This window comes from Lepidochelys olivacea (assembly GCF_965140295.1).
Source record: "Lepidochelys olivacea isolate rLepOli2 genome assembly, chromosome: 2".
NCBI lineage: Eukaryota > Metazoa > Chordata > Testudines > Cheloniidae > Lepidochelys > Lepidochelys olivacea.
In genome coordinates this window covers 65,307,201-65,332,223 of record NC_140412.1, presented here as the reverse complement: position 1 = coordinate 65,332,223, position 25,023 = coordinate 65,307,201, and the positions used below count along the sequence as shown (strand labels likewise).

The 25,023-nt window shown below is 42.7% G+C and overlaps 1 protein-coding gene across 13 annotated transcripts in view; it reads right to left on the bottom strand.

The window, feature by feature from the left end:
• Window positions 1-20,575, bottom strand: part of ASPH (aspartate beta-hydroxylase) — a 203,488-nt gene extending 182,913 nt beyond the window's left edge. For all 13 annotated transcript variants that reach the window (XM_084619332.1, XM_084619338.1, XM_084619339.1 and 10 more), the window contains exon 1: window positions 20,391-20,575. In XM_084619332.1, coding sequence (XP_084475458.1) covers window positions 20,391-20,460 — 70 coding nt within the window. In that variant the 5' untranslated portion in view covers window positions 20,461-20,575. The remainder of the gene's footprint in view (window positions 1-20,390) is intronic.
• Between the last annotated feature and the right edge of the window lie 4,448 nt (window positions 20,576-25,023).

Below are 25,023 nucleotides of genomic sequence, written 5' to 3'. Positions count from 1 at the left end.
TAAAAAGGGTGAAATAAAAAAAATGGACTGTGCCCTTATTTGTTTTGATAAGGAAGCTGTTTTAACTTTAGAAATTTAGTTTAGAAATTCAGATGCTGCCTATGTTTTTTAATCGCGGATGTGTACACCTGGAGAACTAACCGATACCAAACACGTGAAACCTGATTATTGCTCTGTACACATTATAGCTGGACCTATAATTTAGTAGATAGTTATGACACAGTAAGCTTAATCAATTATACAGATCAACATACAGAAGCTTTTCTGTCTGTCTTTGTCCAGTATAACTTTATGTATAAACCTAGCATCCTACCTGACCTTATTTTCAGAAGTTCCTTCTGGCACACTTAGGTAGTTATCCTGGAGTCACACAGCAGTAGGATACCCAGGAAATATGGATACTTCTCCATTATGGATTTCTTTTACTTAAACCCATAATCCCCTGCCTGAGGGATCAAATTTACCATTTTTCCTTCATTTTGTTCTTAGTGGCACTGCAGGATGCTAGATATTCTACATTACCACTAACTCGTTAATGGCATGGGTGGCTTTGCACCTAGCAGCAGCATGAGGTGGAAAGTCATCGTGTAGATAAGGCCTAAGAGGTGATGTAATAATCCCCTTCTCCCCCAACATACATACTCTCAGAGTATTTGACACTCTATACCTATGACTCAAACACATGACAAACATGCAGAAGAAAAGCTGCATCAAAGAACCATAATTTCCCTGATCACCAAATATGCTTCTCCACTGAGGACCTGAAGAACTTCTTCTGCCTTACTGGAAAAACAAGTTGATATTCTAGATACTTCTAGAAACAAATTAACTTTTCAAAAGTTATGCAGAGTGCTGATAAATGCTGCTTTCCTTTTATCTAAGATTAATTAGACTGACTCGTGGAAAAAATTATTGCCTGAGATTTTCTATAACAAAGATTCTGTCTTCGTTATGGAGACTACCAGCAAATGTGACATCCCACATCAAAGGTCCTTGAAATAGCAAAATGGATCTTCCTTAAGGAGCAGTTCCAGATGGCGTGGCAGTAAGGATAAAAGACAAGTAGTAAAAGCTACATCCACCCTGCACTTCCATTAACCAAATTGTTCTTTGACTAATTATTGCTTGAGAAACTAGATAGGTGAGGGAATGTGTTTTACTGGACCAACTTCTGTTGATGGACAGTACAAACTTTAGAGCAGTGCAAAGCTGCTCTTTTGAAGAATGTGACATCCCTTGTCTACTTCAGAAGAAAAGCTCCGTGTAGCTCAAAAGCTTGTACCATTCACCAATAGAATTTGGTCCAATATAATATATTACCTCACCTACCTTGTCCCTCTCATATCCTGGGATCAAAAACAGCAACACCACCACTGCAAATAACTATTTCAAATATGAGTAAATACACATGATATTTACACTTACGGTGTTTATGCAGTTGTGACATTATCTGATTAAAATATGACCACATAGATCATTGTTGCAACCACCCTTATGTATTTGCAACAAATCTTGTACAAAATGTGGCATGTAAGAGGTCTCTGAAAAGGTTATAATTTGCTATCTGTATGCATATATCATTTTTTCTAATTGAAGTTATGAATATAGGCTCTATACCTGGATTTCAAATGTTTGCACCTTGTGGGCATTACCCCAGGAGGTTAGCCAGCACATCTTGGAGGGACTATTCAAATTAAGCGGCTCATCAAGAAACACTTAACTGACAATGGACCGTGGGAGATGCCCATCTACACTGAATGGACTGTCCTGCAAACATGCATGGACATGTGACTTGCCCATGTGACTCCAAACACTATCTTATCACCTGTAATTTTCCACTAGCTGTGCGGAGGGCTTTGTTTAAAACAATGGGTTTCCCTCCACATTGCAGAAGGTACAGGGGGCCTGGAAACACCTCCATTTTGCCTCTATCCTGCCTCTGGACTATGAGCTTATATTAATGGGAGCATTCTAACTAAGGAATTGAGGACCTTCCAATGATCTGGAAGTAGCCAGAGACTTGACTTAAGCCAGCAGTTTATTCCATCTCTGCTACAAGCCTTAACCAAGAACTTTGCATTTATTGTATGTATTTGATTCTTTTAACCAAGTTTAACTCTCACCTTTTCTTCTTATGAATAAACCTTTAGATTCTAGATACTAAAGGATTGGCATCAGCGTGATTTTTGGGCAAGATCTGAGTTATATATTGACCTGCGTGTATGGCTGGTCCTTTAGGATCAGGAGAACCTTTTATGTGATGAGACTGGTTGTACAGAACCACTCCCCTTTAAATCCAGTGGTTTTGGTGGTAAGAATATAAGAACTGGAATGCCTAAGGAAACTGTTTTTATGACTTCTTGTTAGCCAGTATGGTGAAGCAGAAGTTTACTTTTGTTGCTGGTTTGGTATATTTTATGGAAGAATAACTACCAGTTTTGGGTTGTGTTTGCCCTGTTTCTCAGCTGCTTGCCCCAAGTTTGGCATTCTCAGTTGTGACCCACTGAGGCATGATTACAGTAATGCAATAGGAAACCAACACCACCACAAAAATAAGCTTTTAGATCATCCACTCTTTCTGTTCAGTGGCAATATGCTACGCATCCCAAAATGTGAACTATGAAATACAATACCACTGTACAGCGTCCAACAACAGTTTTTGCATATGAATTCAACGTGGATTTTGGTATTTACACAAACAGTGCTTGATAGAGTTAGTCAGGGGAAAGAATTTTTGGGAATTTTTTTGAATTTCAAAAGACCTTAAGCTAATTCTAGTACTTGATTCCATACCAAACACATTTCAGCTTACTACACAGTCTAAGAAGAATAAGCTATTCCATAAGAACTATTAACTATGGTTTGTAACCTGTCCTTTAAATCAGCTACTGTACCCAATGACTGGAAGACAGTTAAATGTAAAGCCAATATTTAAGAAGGACTCTAGAGGTGATCCTGGCAATTACATACCGGTAAGTCTAAAATTGTCAGACACATAGAAGAACATAAATTGTTGCGCAAAACTCAACAAACAGGGTTTCTGTAAAGGGAGATCATGTCTTACTAATTTATTACAGTTCTTTGAGGAGGTCAAACATGTGGACAAGGGGGATCCAGTGGACATAGTGTACTTAGATTTCCATAAAGGCTTTGACAAGGTCCCTCACCAAAGGCTCTTACGTAAATTAAGCTGTCATGGGATAAGAAGGAAGATCCTTTCATGGATTGAGAACTGGTTAAAAGACAGGGAACAAAGGGTAGGAATAAATGGTAAATTTTCAGAGTGGAGAAGGGTAACTAGTGGTGTTCCCCAAGGGTCAGTTCTAGGACCAATCCTATTCAACTTATTCATAAATGATCGGGAGAAAGGGGTAAACAGTGAGGTGGCAAAGTTTGCAGATACTCAACTTCTCAAGATAGTCAAGACCAAAGCAGACTGTGAAGAACTTCAAAAAGATCTCACAAAACTAAGTGATTGGGCAACAAAATGGCAAATGAAATTTAATGTGGATAAATGTAAAGTAATGCGCATTGGAAAAAATAACCCCAACTACACATACAATATGATGGGGGCTAATTTAGCTACAACTAATCAGGAGAAAGATCTTGGAGTCATCGTGGATAGTTCTCTGAAGACATCCAAGCAGTGTGCAGCGGCAGTCAAAAAAGCAAACAGGATGTTAGGAATCATTAAAAAAGGGATAGAGAATAAGACAGAGAATATCTTATTGCCCTTATATAAATCCATGGTTCGCCCACATCTTGAATACTGCGTACAGATGTGGTCCCCTCCTCTCAAAAAAGATACACTGGCATTAGAAAAGGTTCACAAAAGGGCAACTAAAATGATTAGGGGTTTGGAATGGGTCCCATATGAGGAGAGATTAAAGAAGCTAGGACTTTTCAGCTTGGAAAAGAGGACACTAAGGGGGGATATGGTAGAGGTATATAAAATCATGAGTGGTGTGGAGAAAGTGAATAAGGAAAAGTTATTTACTTGTTCCCATAATATAAGAACTAGGGGCCACCAAATGAAATTAATAGGCAGCAGGCTTAAAACAAAAAAGGAAGTTCTAATTCACTCAGCACACAGTCAACCTGTGGAACTCCTTGCCTGAGGAGGTTGTGAAGGCTAGGACTATAACAGGGTTTAAAAGAGAACTGGATAAATTCATGGAGGTTAAGTCCATTAATGCCTATTAGCCAGGATGGGTAAGGAATTGTGTCCCTAGCCTCTGCTTGTCAGAGAGTGGAGATGGATGGCAGGAGAGAGATCCCTTGATCATTACTTGTTAGGTTCACTCCCTCTGGGGCACCGGGCATACCAGGCACCGGTAGACAGGATACTGGGCTGGATGGACCTTTGGTCTGACCCAGTATGGCCATTCTTATGTTAAGCACCATATGGTCCATAAAATGAAATGTGAAAGATGCTTTTGTAACTGTATATTTTGGTATTATCTACTATGATTTAAATGCCAATGCCCACTATGAAGTAGAATTAAAGAATACACTACCCAAAATTCCAGTATGTAGGAGAGATAGCTTGATGAGTTTATTTAGAGAAGGAGGGGGCTGAACGTGGAAAAAAATTACTGAAACAAAGCCAGGTTTAAAAAAGATTGCATTGCGTTCTAAAAAAAAAAAAAAATGGCAAGGTCTGTTGCCATTCTTATCTCTTCCAAACGTAAGTTCCATAGGTCTAGCTCCTGTGAAAGCTCTATGTTGCACTCATGAGCCTCTATCCTTTGATGGACAGTTCTGGTTCCAGTGGAACATGACCGTCATGGTAGACGAAATTTATCCCGTAACTAGGGTGAATTCTACAGAAGGCCTTAAACATCAGGACACACTTTGAACTGGAGTCTCTTCAATGGGTAGTCAATGAAAAGAGCTAAGAACTGGATGAGGTGTTAACAATGATCTGTACTACACCAAGCACGTGCGCCCTGGGTCTACCTTCTTACATTCAAATGCAAGTATCTTGGGCCACACTTTGCTCAGGCCGTGAACCTTGATAGAGAAGGGTTGTAGAAAGAGCTCATGGATACGTGTTCTGGCAATACCCCACTAGTCCAAATGTTTTCTGCTTCTCAACAGTTAGCTGAGCCATAAGAATTCAAAGCAGCCTAAAACCACAAAGCCAACAATAGAATACCCACCCTATCCACAGGGGTACGGAGCTTTCTGTTATACATTTGGACACCCAGGGAAGAAAAACATGAGCAAACAGAAACAAGAAAAAGATAAAATAGGATACAAGAGAATAAAAACCTCAGAATTGTGCCAGGTCATGGCTACACGTGCACAACAGCAGCTTTTCAAAGACTGCACATGTAACTGCAGAATTTTTTTCTCATTGGAGAAAAAAAAAATAAATAAAGACGACGCCTGTTCACATTTAGCAAGTTGTTCCTTCAGAAGTTTGGATTACAGGTTTTAAATCAGATGTTGGAAGAAATACAGTATCCCAAACCACTAAGTCTGTATTTGAAGAACGGCTTCACTTTCAAAGATAGTCCAAGCTACAGGAAGAGTCCCCTTCGTTCTTCACATTTAAAAAAATGCCAGTTAAACCTATAATTATATATGTGGAAGTCCCAAACTTGTGTGTGACTAGATTTCTCAGAGCTTGTCCTCACAGGGGAGCAACTTCAAAATAAACTCAGGTCTGAATTTAAAGTGAAATAGCTATTCTGCACTAGCATCCCATGTGGGAATGCAGTATTGAATAAGTGTCCGCACATGGAGCTAATGCGAAGAAGTTTTTGTGCAATAGCTACTTCACCATGTAGACAAGCTCTTACATTCAGCAAATCTGAGAATTTTTAAACCATTCATCTAAACGTATTCAACTACCTTAATTCTTCTCCAAACACACCATTAAAACTCATCCTTGTAAAAAGGACTTGGACTTGAAACAGCAGCATTTGAAGTATAAGAAATGTTTCTCTAGAACAGGGGTTCTCAAACTTCATTGCACCACGACCCCCTTCTGACAACAAAAATTACTACACAACCCCAGGAGGGGGGACTGAAGCCTGAGCCTGCCCCAGTCCTGCCACTGGGGGAGGAGGGGACCCCAAACTCCACTACTCTGGGCTGGGAGGCCAAAGCCAAATGCCAAGTGCTTCAACCTGAGACAAGGGGCCTGTAACTTGAGCCCTGCTACTCAGGGCTGAAGCCTTCAAGCTTAGTGGGTCCAGGCTTGGCCCCAGGCCCCAACAAGTTTAAGACAGCCCTGGCAACCCCGTTAAAATGGGGTTGTGATGCACTTTAGGGTCTCGACCCATAGTTTGAGAACCACTGCTCTAGAAAAATCAGGACAATTTCCTTCATTTTCACTACAGTAAGCCAAGTAATAGAAAACTGGCTCATTTTTAAAGTGCACAAGCTAGAGAGTTTATTAAGTCTGGCCTCAAATTGAATTTGGTACAGTGCCACAAAGTTGGGTATTCGTAGTTTCATGCATGATATTACTTAAGATAGGAACAAATGGATTTTAAGAAAAAAGATAATGGAAAGTCATACGCTTAGTTATCCCTTTTCCCCCTTATGTTTTTCCCTTTATATTTTCTGTATTTCCTCCCCTCCTGCCCCCACATCATTCTAGTATCGAAAACTAGTCTTTCAGAGAGATATTAGTATGGCAGTATAACTTATGCACTTTGAAATAATTAAACTACCACCACCAAACCCTCTACTTCATGACTGAAAGGGACTTGAATTGCTTTACTAGTAACGGAGCTGAAGAGCTTCCCAGCAGGAGATTGGTCTGTGACAGCAGCACCTTCAGCAGAATCTTCAGACCAACTCCCTGCTCATCAGTTTAACTACCAGTTGAAGAAATGCGCTCCATTTCCGGATGCTCCCTAAAGTCTATTCTGGGTAAGAGACATAACAGGAGATTTATGAAAGTTATTCATCACCACTAACAACCTGTCAGAATGCCTAAAAAAAGTACACCTGACTGAAGAGTACCTGGGTCAAATTGAACCCCTGGCAAGACCAAAGTAATGCTTATTGGCAAATGAAAATGCTTTGAAGAACTTTCCGAGACATCACAGAAGGCAGAGCAAATTTGTGTCTGTTTCACGGGGGGCGGGGGGGCTTGGAGCACTAAAAATGCAAAGAAACATAAATGTTTAATCTTCAAATGCTTCATTTTAAAAGTGTCTATTCTGAATCAAAATGGTTCACTTAGAAATTTCCTTCAATTAAAAAAAAAAGTGTTAAAAAGTGCTTGAAACACTTTTTTTTAAACTTAGATTCACAAAACGACTTCTTTAAAAATGTTCAGAGTTGCCAGTCAATCAAAAAAAATCTACACACTATACACTGAAATGTAAGTATAATATTTATATTCCAATTGATTTATTTTATCAATTATATGGTATAAGTGAGAAAGTAAGCAACTTTTTAGCAATAGTGTGCTGTGACACTTGCGTCTTTTAATGTCTCAGTTTGTAAGCAGTCAGTTTCAAATTGTGGTTTGAGGCCTGGGGTCCTAATCTACAAAGCAATTACTGGATGTGGTTTTTGGAAAGGCTTTAGGAGTATGTTTATTGGAATGATTAAGGTGGCTGGCAGAGTTCCTGCCTGAACTGTTTAAGTACTTAAATAATAAAATAAATAATGATAATGGATCAATAACAAGCTATATGAAAGACAGAATTTCTATCTGTCAGAACAGTTGTGCTCCTCTGGAACAATTCAGACGAAGACCAAGATGAAGTATGAGAGCTGGAGACAAAGCATTCTCAGTTGAGAGGATCGGTCTATGGAATATACAGACTGGGCAAATCCAGTCTGACTGTGACAGAGTGCTCAGAACAAGCAACTGAACCAGCACTGTGATCACTGTAAATCCAATTAGTTCCCTCAGAGAGGGCCTAATCAAGGGAAGAAATGACTAATTACTAGATCAGCCTGGGCTGGAGGAGCTAATTAGTCCATTAACTGCAAGAGTAGAAAAGGAGTACAGGAAGGACAGTATTAAGTAGAAAAACTTTAATGCAATGGGTGCAGGTGCTTGGTTACTTCCCAATTTCAGAGCTGTTTGTTTCCCTTCCATAGATGTGGATCCTCTACATTTATTAGTTCTAAATTCTTATACCACACTCATCACTGCACTATCTATTAAGTAAGAACAAGATGAGCTCTCGTCTCCATTTCATCGGGAGTTTTGTTTTTTAATATCTGGTTTTGGTGCAGTTACTGAGGGAAGGTTAGACTGAAGGGAGTTTTACACTTTGCTCTGAAGGAACTGACGTTCATGGCTATTTCAGTATCTTTCAGGTAAGAGTTCCAGTCATGGGCCAGTTGCTGAGAAAGCTCCATGTCTTACACACACAAATTCCACGCTTTAGGTTGACCAGCTCATTTTTTTCCAGTTCGTCACAGGTGACCCAGGCAGCAGTTTCTGAGAGATAGCCTCTGACTGGCTCTTCAATAACCTGGAACAATCTCACGGATTCAAAGATGAGTTCTGAAATATGGAATCTGAAATACAAGAAGCCAAAGAAGAGACGAAAACATTGTGGTGGTGATGTACTCTGGATCCTGTGTTGAAAATCTGATAGGCTGCTTTAAAAACAAAAACAACCCCACATCAAGGTTATTCTGAAGTAGAATGTGTTACTGTAATAAAGCCTACAGGTCATGGATGTATGGTGACATTGCAGTCACTATCCTACAGGATGATGAGGAGCAGTTTCTGCTCTAAACTGTTCTGGCTATTTTACAGTATAGTTTGCTCACCTTCCACTTTTGGTGTCCTCTGTAAGTCTGATTAAAAATTAACCCCAAAGAACGACAAGTAGTAGCTATCCATGGTGTGTCGATAGAGAGGCCTGTTATGTGAGGAGTTTTATTATTTTGCTTTCTGCTTTAAAGTTTTTGGACAGAAATCCTTAGAAACACTAAAAAACATACACTGAAGTATAGATAGCAGAAAATCAGTATTTTAGGACTGACAGATCTTTATCACTGCAACAAGCTGCTCCACAAATCACATAGACATTACTAGCCACTGGTAAAGCTAAATTTCAGAGTAGCAGCCGTGTTAGTCTGTATCCGCAAAAAGAAAAGGAGGACTTGTGGCACCTTAGAGACTAACACATTTATTTGAGCATAAGCTTTCGTGAGCTACAGCTCACTTCATAGGATGCATTCAGAACCAGACAAAACACATCAGCATCAGCTAGACGGGTTACAATCTATCTTTTTGGATGAATTGGTTTAGAAAGGCAATGTTGAAAATCAGAAAGCATATTTGGTAGTTTAAGGTTACCTGCTCCAAACCCAAGTATTCTGACCAATTAGTAGTGTTAAAAATATAGCTAGAGGCCCACATTAAGTGGCAACTTGATCAGAGACCCAGCCAGTAGCTTGTTAATGCAGTATCCATCTCTTCATTGTCAAGTATTAGCAGAATTTTAAATTGACGTTTCAAAACTCCCATAATGCAGTTTGGTATCATAGAAAGGCCTGAGTAGTTCAACTAGTGAAGTACAAATAGTAGGTATTCTGTCATAGTCATGTAATATCCATCTAAAAAGTGCTAAGAAACCAAAATAAGATCTGCATATTTTTGAATAACTGCTACAGGAAATTGTGAAGAAAAGATTTCATCTTGACCTAAAAGTGAAATTAAAGAACTGAACTGATTATTTAATTGAATGGTACAATTAATTCTGGCACATTAACATTCAGAAATGGGGTGAGGAGCACTGGGACTTCAGACTAGTCCAAACACTTATTAGCAAACACTTACATAGCACTAACTTTACAGAGTTATTAAAAAAAAATCCCTTCCTACAAGAATTTACCATTTAAAGTAGACAAAGGAAAGTATAGAGAGATCGAAATAGGGCAAAAAGAGCAGATGCAGTATAGGAGTTTAAGTCAATGAAATAAAGCAAGCCACCAAAGCAGGTGTGTCATAAATATAAAGGGAAGGGTAAACACCTTTAAATCTCTCCTAGCCAGAGGAAAAACCCTTTCACCCGTAAAGGGTTAAGAAGCTAAGACAACCTCGCTGGCACCTGACCAAAAAGACCAATGAGGAGACAAGATACTTTCAAAGCTGGAGGGGGGGGAGGGAAGAAAGGGTTCTCTCTGTCTGTCTTTTGCTGGGACCAGAGCAGGAATGCAGGTCAGAACTCCTGTGAAAAGTCAGTAAGCAATCTAGTTAGATATGTGTTAGATTCTCTTTTGTTAAATGGCTGATAAAATAAGTTGTGCTGAATGGGATGTATATTCCTGTTTTTGTGTCTTTTTGTAACTTAAGATTTAGCCTAGAGAGATTCTCTATGTTTTGAATCTGATTACCCTGTAAGGTATTTACCATCCTGATTTTACAGAGGTGATTCTTTTACTTTTTCTTCAATTAAAATTCTTCTTTTAAGAACCTGATTGCTTTTTCCTTGTTCTTAAGATCCAAGGGTTTGGGTCTGTGTTCACCTATGCAAATTGGTGAAGATTTTTATCAAGCCTTCCCCAGGAAAGGGGGTATAGGGCTTGGGGGGAAAGACGTTTCCAAGTGGGTTCTTTTCCTGTTATATTTGTTAGATGCTTGGTAGTCGCAGCAATAAAGTCCAGGGACAAATGGTAAAATAGTTTGTACCCTGGGGAAGTTTTAACCTACGCTGGTAAAAATAAGCTTAGGGGGTTTTTCATGCAGGTCCCCACATCTGTACCCTAGAATTCAGAGTGGGGAAGGAACCTTGACAAGGCATCAGGAGGGATCTCAAGGAGGAATGAGTGAGTATGCTGAGAGAAAAAGAGGATGCCATTCCACAAGCAGGGAGCAGAGTGAAAGAGCATTTAGATGAGAAAGTACTGGAGGAGTTTGACAGAAGAGCACGTCAAAAGCACTGGAAAAATTCAGCTTCTTCGAAGACCTTGGAGATAACAGGGAAAAGAGATGAGGCAACAGAGAGAAACAGGACTTGTTTGTACAGTTTTGTACCACTTTGTTGAGAGTTTCAAATAGATATAATTAAGGTAGTACATCATACTAATATGGATGCAGTTAAACTAATATTACTCCTGGGGGAATTCTGTGTCAAAAAATTAAAAATTCTGCACACAATATCTTCAAATTCTGCATGTTTTATTTATCAAAACAACACAATATAATCACACCAGTTTCAATTATTTTTGGTAATTTATTTCAAAATACCTGTCAGCATTCTGCCTGTAACAATACAGACAACAAAAATTCAGGAAATGTTTTTTGACAAATAGATTCCTTACTAGGTATATTAATACAGAACTCCGAGTAATAATTCATTTAAGCTACAATACAGAACCGTATTTCCCTACCCCTCAGAAGGCTTGGGGAGACGGGGTAATGGAGGAGCTGAGGAAGAGGGAAGGAGATTGGGTGTGAACTTGGAGGGTTGTTGAATATGGGTGGGAAAAGTATGGAACAGGTTTTGGGGGAGGACATTGTTAGAGAGCTTCCCCCTGCAGACCCTAGCTGACCCCTAGCCTCTCCCATTAGTCCGGCACATCTGCCCCTGTCCCCATGCATCCCTGCACCCCCGATCCCTATGTGTCCCTCCACCCCCATTCAGACACCCACTCCACGCAACCCAATGTGACCCTGCACCCCATCCCTCTGTCCCCATGTGTCTCTGTGCCCCCACTCAGCCACTCCTCTGTCCCTATGTGGCCCTGCACCTTCCTCCCTCCTGTGGCCCTACACCTCCACTCCCATTCAGCCCCTACCAATTTGTTCTCCCCCCGGTAGCCCTTATAAGCCCCTATCTGACTCCCCAGCAGCCCCATGCTGTCTGTCTCCCCATAGCCCCTGTCTCCTGACCTCGCCGGACAGGCGCTGTGAACAACGCAGGCTCTTTCTCTTCCCTACCTGGCCAGGAGCTGCTACTCTGTTCTATCGTCACAGTGCCCTCTGGTGGGTAAAAGTGGAACTCAGCAACTTTCCAGCCAACCTTATTTTCAGCTGGGGCTGCCTGGGAGGCTGCTCTGTTCTAGCAGCACAATGCCCTCTGGTGGGCAAAAGGCAGAACTGCAGCAACTTCCGGGCAGAGCTTTTTTCTGTGCAAAAAATTAAAATTGTGCAGCTCATTAATTATGCATGCACACAGTGGCACAGAATTTCCCCAGGAGTATAGTATGAAGGTGCTGCTATTAGTATAGCTTAGTCCCATAAATTTAGCAGGAAAAGCTGTACCAATACAAGGCACCTTTTTACTGGTATAACTGCATCCACACAAGAAGTTGTGCTGATTTAATATTTTTTAGTTAAAAGATCTGCAATCATACCCTAGCCAAAATAGTTAAAACAGCCCAAAAAACTGTATAGATCAGGATTTCCTCAAGATAAGCTTGAATGCAGATAGGAAAGAGAAGAGGAGAGCAATCAATAAGGAGGAAAATGAATGAAGAAGGATTATGGCAAATTAGGAGATGAGAGTAATAATTTTGAGTTGATAAATCACAGTATTTGAGCTAGAGAGAAGCATGGAGATCTCAGAAATATGCAGAAGGACAATGAGAATGTAAGAACTACCATACTGGGTAAGACAAATGGTCCATCTAAACCCAATATCCAGTCTTTGATAGTGGCCTGTATTGAGCTTCAGGGAAGTGCACAGAACAGAGCAGTTAGAGTTATCCACTCCTCTTCCTATCCTAGCTTTGAGCAGTCAGAGGTTTAGGAGGGTTTCTGACCATCTTGAGTAATAGCCATTGATGGACTTATTATTCATGAATTTATCTGGTTTGGTTTTTTTTTTAAACCCAGTTATACTTGTAGCCATCACAACATTCCATGGCAACAAGTTCCACAACCTTCTGTCTATTCATTTCACTTGGTGACCCCTGGTATTTGTATTGTGGGAAAGGGAAAACAACACTTGTCTATTCACTTCTTTGGCACCCTTCATGATTTTATAAGCCTCTATCATCCCTTAGTCACCTCTTTTCTAAGACGAGCAGGCCTAATCTTTTTAAGTCTCTCCTCATATGGGAGCCATTCCATACCACTGGTCATCTTTGTTTCCTTTCTCTGAACTTGTCCTTTTTGAGATGAGGCAACCAGACCTGTACACAGTATTCAAGGTGTGGGCATGCCATAGATTTGCATAGTGGCATTATGATATTTTCAATCTCATTTTCTATCCCTTTATTAATAGCTCCTAAGTTTCTTCTAGCATTTTTGACCACTGCTGTGCATTGAGATGAAGTTTTCAAGAGATTATACACAGTGGCTCCAAGATCTCTTTCTTGAGTAGCAACAGCTAATTCATACCCTATCATTATGTATGTGTAGCTGGGATTATTTTCCCAATGTGCATTACTTTGCACTTATCAACATTGGGCAACTAAATGACAGGTGAAATTCAGTCACTCACTTTTGTGAGATCCCTCTGTAACTGTACCTTAAATAATTTTGTATCATCTGCAAACTTTGCCACTTCACTGTTCACTCCCTTTTCCAGATCATTAATGAATATGTTGAACCTACAGGTCCCAGAACAGATGCTTGTGAGACCCCCGCTGTTTACCTCTATCCATTGTGAAAATTGAACTTTTATTCCTACCCTTTGTTTCCTACCTTTTAACTAGTTATTGATCCATGACAGGACCCCTGTTATCCCTTGACTACTTAGTTTCTTTAAGAGTGTTTGGTGAGGAATCTTGTAGAAAGCTTTCTAAAAGTCCAAGTACACTATATCAACTGGATCACCCTTGTCTGCATTTGTTGACATCCTCAAAGAATTCTAATGGATTGGGGAGGCATGACTTTCCTTTACAAAGGCCATGTTGACTCTTCCACAACATATTGTGTTTCTCTGTGTGTCTGATAATTCTATCCTTTACTACAGTTTATAATACCAGTTTGCCTGGTACTGAAGTTAGGCTCACCAACCTCTAATAGCCAGGATCACCTCCGGAGCCCTTTTTAAAGATCATCATTACATTAGCTACCTTCTAGTCATTTGGTACAGAGCCTTGCTTCAGCAACAGTTTACATACTACAGGTTACAGTTCTGCAATAAGAGATAAAATTAAAGAGAAGATAAAGGTCTCCTGCTGGACCCAAATTTTGCCTTTAAAGAAGTTTGGAGGATCCTGGAGAAAGGACAGAACTAATCACTCCACTACTCCAAAGTAACTGGAGAATCCTCCTCTGATCTTCAGAAGACTATTGAAAGGCAGATGATTGAACGTTCACACACAAATAAATAGGTCTCTCTTGTCCAAGCGCATCATTTGCTATGAGAAAGGGGAGTAGCTCCTCCCACCCCCAGAGTTGGTCCCCCACAAACTTTTCATAGTTCCTTGCAAGCTGATGCTCAAGTGCCTCCTCCAGACCCTCTACTCCCAGTTGGACAGGAAGCAGCAACAGCCTAGAAAAGAGCAGAGTACAGAGTGAGCTGGGCCCAAATCCCTGCCCTGGGCCAGCCATCAGTGAGAGACACTCTCCTGTCCACTACTGCCTCCCACCCCCACCTACATGTTCTCCAGGATAGGACTGACATGCTAGCTCCTGACCCTCCTCCAGGATGGAACCACCCATTAACCTCTCCACAAACAGCAACCCCCAGAATTTTTCCAACTTGATATCCTTGATCTTATTGAATATACTTAAATTGTAAGTAACTTGATGCAGACACTGTCTTTTGTTGTGTGCGTGTGCTGTGCATAGCACAATGGAGCACCAGTCTCTCATTGGTGAGTGTAGGTTCTACTGTATACAAATATTAAAAGTTTTATAGGGGATATACGCCCTGAAACATGAAGGGTTTAAGCCAGCCACCAACTGCAATGATGGGTTAGAAAGATACTTCCCAGGTTATACGTAACAGACCATTAGGGAGGTTCTTGAACCTTTTTCCTAAAGCCACTGTCACACACAGGATACTGGAATAAATGGAATATTGTTCTGATAAGTAGGAAAACAGCTATAATTCAGGGAAAGCTGCAAATGTTTGATAAGGAATTAGATCGTAGGTAGCCTTTTTTTAAACAAAACAAACAACAAATATGCACTTGAATTTTTCTGCTCTGATACACAGCAGGCTTCTTATATGTACCCCAAACCCTCAATACGCACATTCTGACAAAATGAAAATGCTAACCTTTACAGCAAAACTTCTATATCTAATGCATTTTACTACTCAAGTGAATTGCTAATACAGAAGTTTTTATAACAAGCCATATCCAAAAGATATGCCACAAAAATCATCCTTAATAATGAAGTTATAACTATGTCTTCATTTCAATTTCAAGCTCAAAGCTTTCTAATTCACTTACATATCCAATGTGACTTGATAATATTTATAGGGATAGTGTCATACTACTATTAATGTTGAGTTAGATTTCTATTCAGTTTCGCAATGTAGAAGTTAGCGACCCCAAAACAATTTGAAGTTATCAGTTACATATCCAAAGACAACATTTTGTTGTATACACTAAGTTACTGGCTGTATTTAAATATATAACAGATTACAAAGTCTCAGTTATTAAGAGCAAAATTAAGTCTTGCACTAGTAAAAGTTGGTATGGCATATGTTTGTACCAACTCTGAGAAACACAAGAATAGTTGTGGGAAAAAAAATCGTTGGAAAAGCCACTGTAATTTCTCAATGTAAGAACCATAGCATTCAATTACTTCATAGTAAGATCTGAAGCAGTCACACACTCCACTGGCAATTCCAAAATCTACACCAACAAAGAAACTCACTTGATGAATACCTTGTCAAAGAAATCAACCTCAGATTAATTTATATAAACCTCTTCTTCCCCTGCTTGTTTCCTGTCCTCTACCCCATACCATGTAACTATATTGCAGGGGTGGCCAAACTGTGGCCCACAAGCCACATGTGGCTCTTTTACCATTGAAGTGCCGTGTGCAGAGCCTTCCACGCCCCTCCCCAATCTCCACCTACTGGACTGGGGGGGGGGCGGCACCTTGGTACCTCTGCCTTGCAGCAGTGTGGTGGAGTAGAGGCTTCTGCCCAGCGAAGAAGGGGGTCTCGAGGCTCCAGCCGGACTTGGGGCTTCAGCAGGAGCGGGGCTGAAGCCAGACACCTCTGCGGGTGCACTCCTGCTCTCCAACTTCTGAAGATTGTTGTATGCGGCTCGGAGTGTCAGTAAATTTGGCCACCCCTGATATATTGCTTCTCAAATTTCATGCTCAATGATGCTTTATACAAATGTTAAATAGTTAGATTTAAACCATGAACCAATACCCTAAACAGTAACTCCTCACTTAAAGTCCTCCTGGTTACGTTGTTGATCAATTAGGGAACATGCTCATTTAAAGTTGTGCAATGCTCCCTTATAACGCTGTTTGGCAGCTGCCTGCTTTTCCACTGCTTGCAAGAGCAGCCCGTTGCAGCTAGCTGGTGGGGGCTTGAAACCAGGGTGGACCGGCAGCCCCCATATCAGCTCCCCGCTCCCTTAAGTGCCCTGTGCAGCAGCCACCCAGCAGGCTACTAACTGCCAGCAGTTCAGCTGTTCCTCCTCCCACTGCCATGCGCTACTCCTGCCCTCCGCCTTGGAGCTGCTCTCCAGAGCCTCCTGCTTGCTGTGCAGGGAGAGAAGGAAAAGGGGGACTAATGTCAGGGTGCCTTGTAGAGTATGAGGCTACATTAACAACGAGTTAACCCTTGAGGGCTCAGCCAATTGCTAGTTCATCATTTAGCAGTAAGGCATCCCCTAGGAAATATCCCACCCTTTGACTTCACCACATCAACCAAGCTTCACAATCATCATCACTGTGTACCAGTATTAAATTGTTTGTTTTAAACTTATACTGTGTGTGTGTGTAGTCTTTTGTCTGGTGAAAAAAATTTCCCTGGAACCTAACTCCCCCTATTTACATTAATTCTTATGGGGAAATTGGATTAGCTTAATGTCGTTTCGCTTAAAGTCACATTTTTCAAGAACATAACTACAACGTTAAGCGAGGAGTTACTGTATTTAAAATTTGGAAATACACCTTGTCCCTCTTCAAAGGGCATGTATTTCTCAATGGGTCCCCTGGCAATGATGATTAGTTAGTAGTGGGAAATAAGACACTGTTGTGTTTGTTTTAAGAAAGTAACAAAGCTGCTCCATTCTGTTCCAGGAAAGATTAAGCCCCAAAACTGCTAGAGGTAAGGTCTGCCCTGACTTCCACCCCAATGCACTGAATTACATAGAAACTTGCACCCATGCTAACCTAAGTGTCGCTTTTCAGCAAGATCACCACCACCAACTGTAGGCAACTCAAATATTTATGAAAGAAAGAACTATTTACAAACATTACAAATATGTTAAAAGATACTTTGACATCTGAATTTTCATAATGGTAAAATGAACATGGATAGAGTTTTATTTGTAGTCTTAAAAGCACATGCTATTTAAAGTCAATTCTAATTTTTGGTTTAAACTTCAAAGTCTATACTAATTTCAACTTCTGTATAACAATTTCAGGAACTCAGACTGTTTCAGATTTCATCTACTTGTGAGACCAATACCAAAATGGTCAGACTTTGGTGCCTAAACAAATGTCCTGATGTTCAACAGTACTGCAGTTCCTACTGACTTCACTGGCTCCGCTGTCCATGGGCAATGCTAGGTGGGAAGCCAAGTCTTCCTCCATTAGTTCCTGAGAAAAGGAAGGATAGCTGAAATCTTTCCAAGGTGCTTCCCCAGTCAGAGGGCTCTATCTTTCACACCTCATGTTGCAAATGTCAACTTTATTTCCCCACCACGTCACACCTTTCTTTTCTGGGAGCTGGAGTGAGGAGAGGAGCTTCCTCTATCTATGTCTCCAAAGACACCTAGTTGCTAATGCAATGTAAGGAGTCTCCACCACTTTCATTCCTGTTGAGCAGCCATTGTCCAGTGCCTGTCTCTGCTGCTTCTTGGTTTTCTCAGGTAGCAGCAAGAAACTGACCCAAGACTTGTCATTTACATGCAGCTACCCACAGAGTTCTGATTAGAAGTAGTCAAAAGTGACAATACTTTGGTTACCATTTACTCTGCTGCATCTTGGGACTGTGCTGCAGATTTAGACAGACCCCCCTGCTTCTGTTTACACTGTTCACAACTGGAAGGTGCCCTATGCAAGCTTACAGGCCCAACCTTTTTAAAATAAAAGGACAGATTTTGCAGAGGTAAAAAAATGTTGTTAAAGCTAATGTTAAAATTATATGATACACAAGTTGAGAACAGAGTGTCTGTACATCTGGGTATAGCGCTTAGATTATCCACAAATACAAAGTTTGTTGAAAAACTCTTAAAATACATATAGTACATAATCGGCAATAACCCAAATTTAGGTAAATTTGATTATACAGTCTAGATATTGGAACCCGAATACTCGAGTACATCATTCATGAAAAGCTATACAGAGAATTGGTTTAGAAAGAAAATATAGGAATGAGTGTATATCGCCCCTCAGTAATTGAGCACTTAGGATGGGTTGACCCTTTGTAGATATAATCCATCAGAGAAATATTTTAGTTACTTTCCGATTTTGCTTTTCATCAGCACTGTACGTTCCTGGGAAAAGTTCTTACTCAAGACAGGTAAATGAATTTTTCAAACTCTGATCAAGAGGTTTTGTTTTGTTTAATTTGAATTATTAAGTATTATCTATGTTGGAGTTCTCTGTAGCATTCAAGATTCTATACAGGATGAACACTTTCAATGTATTGTTTTTCAAAACATGCATTTTACAGAATTTTACACTGAAATAAGCTCCTTCTGTTGTTGCTGCATGGACACTTATTATAATATCATATTGTCTTCATAATTCATGAATCAACTGGGCTAGAGAAATTTAAGGGATACAGCAGCAACTAACATAACTAAGCTCTGTGTAACTGGAAAGCTTGGCACTTTCACCAACAGATGTTGGTCCAGTAAAAGATATTACCTCAGCCACCTTGTCTCTTTATAGCACCATATGAAACCATTGCACTCAATTATCAAGGGGATCAATATGGGTAAAATGTCACACGTATGAACCTCTCATCCAGCACTGTGAGCTCTACTAGGACTATGCACATGTGTGATATTACATATGTGAAATGCAACATACGTGAAATGCAAGGCCAACATCACATCTGTGCCAGTGGTGTCAAATGAAACTGAGAAATTATAAGTCCAAAAGAGCTAACCAAGTACAGACAGAAAGCTTGTTCACTGTAAAGCTAAAAAGATCAGATCCTTACAATCTGTACAGTTATACAACTGCCAGAAAGACATTCATATACTTTCACCTGACAAGTACTTTCCCCTTTCATTAAGGTTAGCTTTGTTGTGTTACAGGAGTTTACTGTAAACATTTATTAATTTACTTCTATGATTAGGTTTGTTGATCCAGTTTCAAGTTGTTCATCTCTCTTACGCTCTAAAAATAAGTCTTCCTTTATAGCTGCATTTTTCATACTGCATTTACATTTAAGTAAGAAGCCTACAGATTAAGAATGACAGTTTTCAAACGTGGTTGCCTCAAGTGAAGATCTCAAATCCAAATTTGGACAGCTAACTAAAAGCAGTTGGATTTTAAAAAAGTGCTAAACAGGGATATTTTCCACTGACTGCAATGCTCAGCACCTTTTTTAAAAATCAGACTGCTTTTTACAGGGGAATTTAAGACACACATGGACGCCTCTCTTAGACACTCAAGTTGGTAATTACTGGCCTAAGCACACCTAGGGATATGTCCAGCTCTACTCATTATTAATCCTCTGTCATTTGGAATCTCCCTGTTTGCTGAGCCAGACTCTAAGCTTTTCCTCCACTTCAACTCCAGCAAAAAAGGGGAATAAATGAAATCTGAGTAACAGATTTAAACCATCTGTTCCTACCTCCCCGCCCTCCAAGAGCTAAGCTGACACGTAAACACACGGAGGAGGCTGAAGGTGACCAGGCAGCGAGAGGGAGGCAGATACACACACCCGCTGCCGGGCGCTTCCCCGCACCCGCTGCCCCGCCTTCACCTCCCGATCCGTAGGAGCCCGGTGTGCAGCGAGGCGCGCCCCGGGCCCAGCCACAGGAGCCACGGACTCAAGAGAGCGGCAACTTCGAAAATGCTGCAGCCGCCGCCGCCGCCGCCCCCTCCCGCGGGGCACCAGCCGCCCCGGGACACGCGTCGCGCCGGCCCCGCCCCCGGGGCACCAGGGGCCGAGGCTGCTGCTGCTGCAGCGCGCCCCCTCCCCCCCGCTACGGGCGCCCTGTGCGGGACTGGCTCGAAGGGCGGGCGCCGCCGGGCACAACGGGGAGCGGCACCCCCTTGCCCGGCACACCCAGGAGCCGGCCCGCCGGCTCCGCCCCAGCCTGTTGCGCGGCCCCAGCCGGCGGGCCGGGCCGGGCCGGGCCAGCCCCAGCTCCGCAGGCGGGCGGGCGGCGCTGACCTTTCCTGGGCCCCTGGCTGGGGCTGCTGCTGCTGCCGGCGCCTTTGGAGGGGTTCCTGCGCGGAGCCATGTCGCCGCCTGTCAGGGAGCGGAAGGGCAGGAGCGGGCTCCCAGGAACTGAGCGAGGACACAGCCGCAGCAGCCGCCTGACCCTGCGTGTGTAGCCACTGCAGTCAAAGGACCCGCCCCGGCTGCCGACGGACAGCTACCTCCGCCAATCCTAGCGCTCTCGTCGGCATCACTTGCGTCTTATTGGTGCAGACACGAGGACTGGGCGGGACACGTTGCCCTTTTCTCCCCTTCCCTCGCCGAACCGGCCGCTTGGAACGTGGCAACATGGAGCGAGCGCTCTCGCGAGGATTCAGCTTCCGACCCAGTGGGAGAAGTGCGCGCGCTGTCCGCGAGGGGGACGTGGGCGGGGCTGCTTAGAGGGGTGGGGGGCCTGCAGGCCTGGTGTGGCTGCGCGCTCCGTAGAGTTGTTTACCCAGGACTTGTGGCGTGACCCTGGTCTCAGCTGCATGCTCACCTACTTGTGCTGCTAAGTGATCCTCTGTGCCTCAGTTTCCCTATCTCTAGGAAAGGGACAGTGCTCAGTTACCTGTGCAAAAAAGCAGCGTGCAATCATGACGTGAGGAGTACTAGAACTGGCTAATGCTGTCTGCTACCGTACACCCAGCTGTGGTTTGCGCCAGAGGTTCTGAGCTCCATTCAGGTGGTCTGCGGATAGTTCCCTCTAAGGTGCACTCCTGGGCAGCCGCACATGAGAGAATGCAGGGTCACCCACCTAATTAGTGGAGCTGCACAGGTATGGCTTCTCTAATTAGGTGCCTGAACCCTGGAGAAGATGCACATGTAAGGTGGGGTGGTGGCCTTGAGGAGAATGGGGGGGGGTAGGTGGGAGGGAGCAGCGGGGTAAGAAGAGGGGGTGGGAGGATTTTGGGATGTGCAGAGCTGCAGTGGCAAAAGAAAGAGGACTTTCCCCAGCTCTAGGGCTGTAGCTGCTGGGGAGAGACAGCCCTCCTTCCCAGCCTCATCTCTGGGGCTGCTGTGGTGGGGGAGAGCCCCCTCTCCTTCCCAGCTCAAGTTTGGAGACTGCTGAGTTAGGAGAGAGAGGGCACATCCACCACATTAGAAAGGTAAGACTACTGATGTTAAAATGAGTTGTGTGCTTTTATTTGTAGAACAAAAAAAATTATTATTAAGGTTTTTTTTATATCGCACTTTTATCCAAAGCGCTTTACAATAGTTTAGTTAATGGTATAAACAACATTTGGAAAGATCATTAAGTGGTCCACTGAGATCCTCAGCAATTTTCAATTGGTCTGTGGGAAAAAAAGTTTGAGAACCACTGGTCTACACTACAGAGTTAGGTCCATACAAGGTAGCTTACATTGAACCAACTATGGAAAGTATCTACACTTAAATTTTGCTCTTGTTGATGTAATTGCCCCATTACCCTGACTTCATGCAACTCATGGCGGTAGAGTTATTGAGTCAAGGTCAATGTAGTTAGATTGACACAGTGTCAGTGTAGACCAATGGTTTTCAAATTGCGGGTTGTGACCCAGTACTGGGTCGCGGAATGTAAGGCACTGAGTCACGGAACTCTGGTCAGCACCGCCGACCAGGCCATTAAAAGTCCCGTCGGCAGTGCTGCTTGGTTAAGGCAGGCTAGTTCCTACCTGTTCTGACACTGTGCCGCTCCCCGGAAGCGGCCAGCAACTGGCCCCTAGGCAGGGAAGCTATGGGGCTCCACATGCTGTGCCCCCTGCCCCCCCGAGAACTGCCTCAGCACTCCCATTGGCTGGTTTCCGGCCAATGGGAGTGGGGGAGGGCGGTGCCTGTGAGTGAGAGCCCTATGGAGCCATTTGCATACCTCTGCCTAGGAGCTGGACCTGCTGCTGGCTACTTCCGGGGTGCAGCGCCATCCACGGTGCCTGGAGGAGCAGGAAGCCTGCCTCTCCACCACCGCTACTCTGCTGACCGGGAACCACCCAAGGTAAGCCTGTGCCCCAATCCCCTGCCCCAGCCCTGAGCCTGACCCCCCCCCAAACCCGGAACCCCTCATCCCCAGCCTAGAGCCTGCACCCCCAGTCCAAAGCCCTGACCCCCTCCTGCACCCCAACCCCCTGCTCCAGCCCAGAGCCCCCTCCCACACCCTAAACCCCTCATTTCTGGCCCCACCCCACAGCCCTCACCCCAACCCTTTGCCCCAGCCCTGAGCCTCTCCCAAACCCCTCATCCCCCAGGTTCATTGGGTCACTGGCATCAACAATTTTTTTTCAACTGGGTCACCAGAAAAAAAAAAGTTTGAAAACCACTGATGTAGACATTGTGTTGCTTAAGTCCATGGCTGTAACCAGGGTGGGGCAAGTGGGGCAGTTACTCAGGGCACAAAGCTATGGGGGTGGAAAAGTGGGGTGGGAAAATGATTGGAAAAAAATGGTACGGGGTGCAAATATGCTTGCTTACCCTGGGTGCTACAATGCCGATTTACTGTTACTTACTTTCGCAAGCTGCCCCATGCTGATAGTGCAATTGACACAGGTGCTCCTGGTGAGGATACACACAGCTGACATAAGAAGGAAAGTGTTGATATGCATTAGCAATGTAATTTCTGTCGCAGCTGTATACTGACATAGGTTGACTTAAGGCCATATCTACACTACAAACTTATCAGGTGTGGCTCAGAGCACCCTTTCCGCTGAGGATGTGCGAATGGTAGGAGTTTGTGCTACTGGAGCAGGAGACTAAAATGCCATTCCTTGTGCCACTGGCTAGGATATGCAGCATAGTAAAGATCCAGGTAATGGCTATAGATGTGTGACAATATTAGTTCTTTCTTCACAGTGGGGATCTAGAGTATAGTGGGGAAAGAGGCTCCTTTTTCACAGAGGTACTCTAGAAGTAATTAGCTTTCCTTTGATCTGCCACTTTTTCAGTCAGTGAGCTGCATTCAGAGAAGCTCACCCAATAGTTGTCCTCCAGTCCACAGAGTTATACATCAGATCATCAATTTTCAGCTCTTCAGTGCACGGATTTGTGTTGTTTATCTGTACTATGAGGCTCCAAGCACATTTTTTGGATTCTATGAAATAAATACTAATAGAACATGTTGCACAGTTATCCAACATATGTATAGAAAATAATGCTTTTTTCTTTTTAAATTAGAAATTAAGCAAGATTGTGCAGCATGATAAATGTCCAATATAAGTATATAATAATAATTATACAGATGTTTTCTTCAAGCACTTTATAAAGGAGATTAGTATCAATACCCCCATTTTACAGATAGGAAACTGAGGCACCGTGGGTACTATGATTTGCCCAAGTAGGCCAGTAGCCGAGCTGGGAATAGAACTTCCGACTTTCAGTTCACTACTCTTTCCCTTAGGCCGCATTGCTATAGATATGAACCTAAATCCACCAAGTCAATGGAAGTTTTATCATAGACTTCAGTGAGAACAAAAATAAACCCTTTATGCAAAAAAAGACAACTAAATGCAGGCTATAAACATACATTCTTCAAGTGGTTAAGATTTTTTTTGAAGCGTTTTGTTTTGTTTCTTAAACTGGTTTGTCCAACTTGCTATTAATTTACTCTTAGCTGTGGATATTGGAGCCCCCAAACTATGAGAGACAAGTAGTCCACAAGCAGTCTATCAAGTAACACCCTTGGGTTCAATGTAAAGGAGCATTTTAAAGTATTGATCTATCACCAAATTAACTCTGAAATAGTTTGTAAAAGTAATTCAAACAGCAGAGGAAAAAAATCCCTCCAGTAGCCAATAATAAAATAGATCTGTATTTTTTTTTAAATGGAAATTCCTTATCTTAATGTGAGATTTTCTTTTTGGTCAGTTATTGATCTGGAGAAAAACATACTTGGATAACACTCATAGGTGCCAACTCCGTGGGTGCTCCAGAGTTGTTTCTTGGTGTGTAGGTCTGCTCTGGGAGGGAGCGGGAAGAGTGGGAACGCAGCGTGCTCGGGGAAGGGGGTGGAAAGAGGCAGGGCAGAGCCAGGGAGAGGCAGGGCAGTGGCTTGGAGGAATGGGTGGAGTGGGAGTGGGGGTGGGGCCTGGGCAGAGGAGGGGGGTTGAGCACCCCCCAGGTAAAGAGGAAGTCAGTGTTTATGAACAGACTGACATAAAAACAAACGAACACCCCCCCATGCGCGCACACACACACATATTTGGGCTAAGACCATCTGTGACCCGGTGTGCCTAGGGCAGCCCTCACTGGAAATGCCAAGGTCAGGGCAAGCTGCAAAGGAAGAGCAGATACTCCCAAGACTGCTGGGTAACACTGTAGTTAAATTCCCCAACCATTCACAAACTGTACTTCTGATTCCACACACTGGTTATCAAGAAGCAAAAAAAGAAATCACACAGCCCCCTTGATTGCAGTAGAGTTCTCTGGCGCCCAGTCAGCACATAAGTCCAGTAAAGTGAGAAGTTATTTAAAAAACTCTGCTTACATATACAAAATGTTCTTCTGACCCCAAAGGGTCAGCCACGTTACCAGGTCAGTATAGGTTTGGATCTTACCCAAAATACTAGGCTGCCAGCCAATCCTTTAGAGACTAAAACTAAGGTTTATTATAAATGTAACCCTTTTGCCCGTCAGAGTT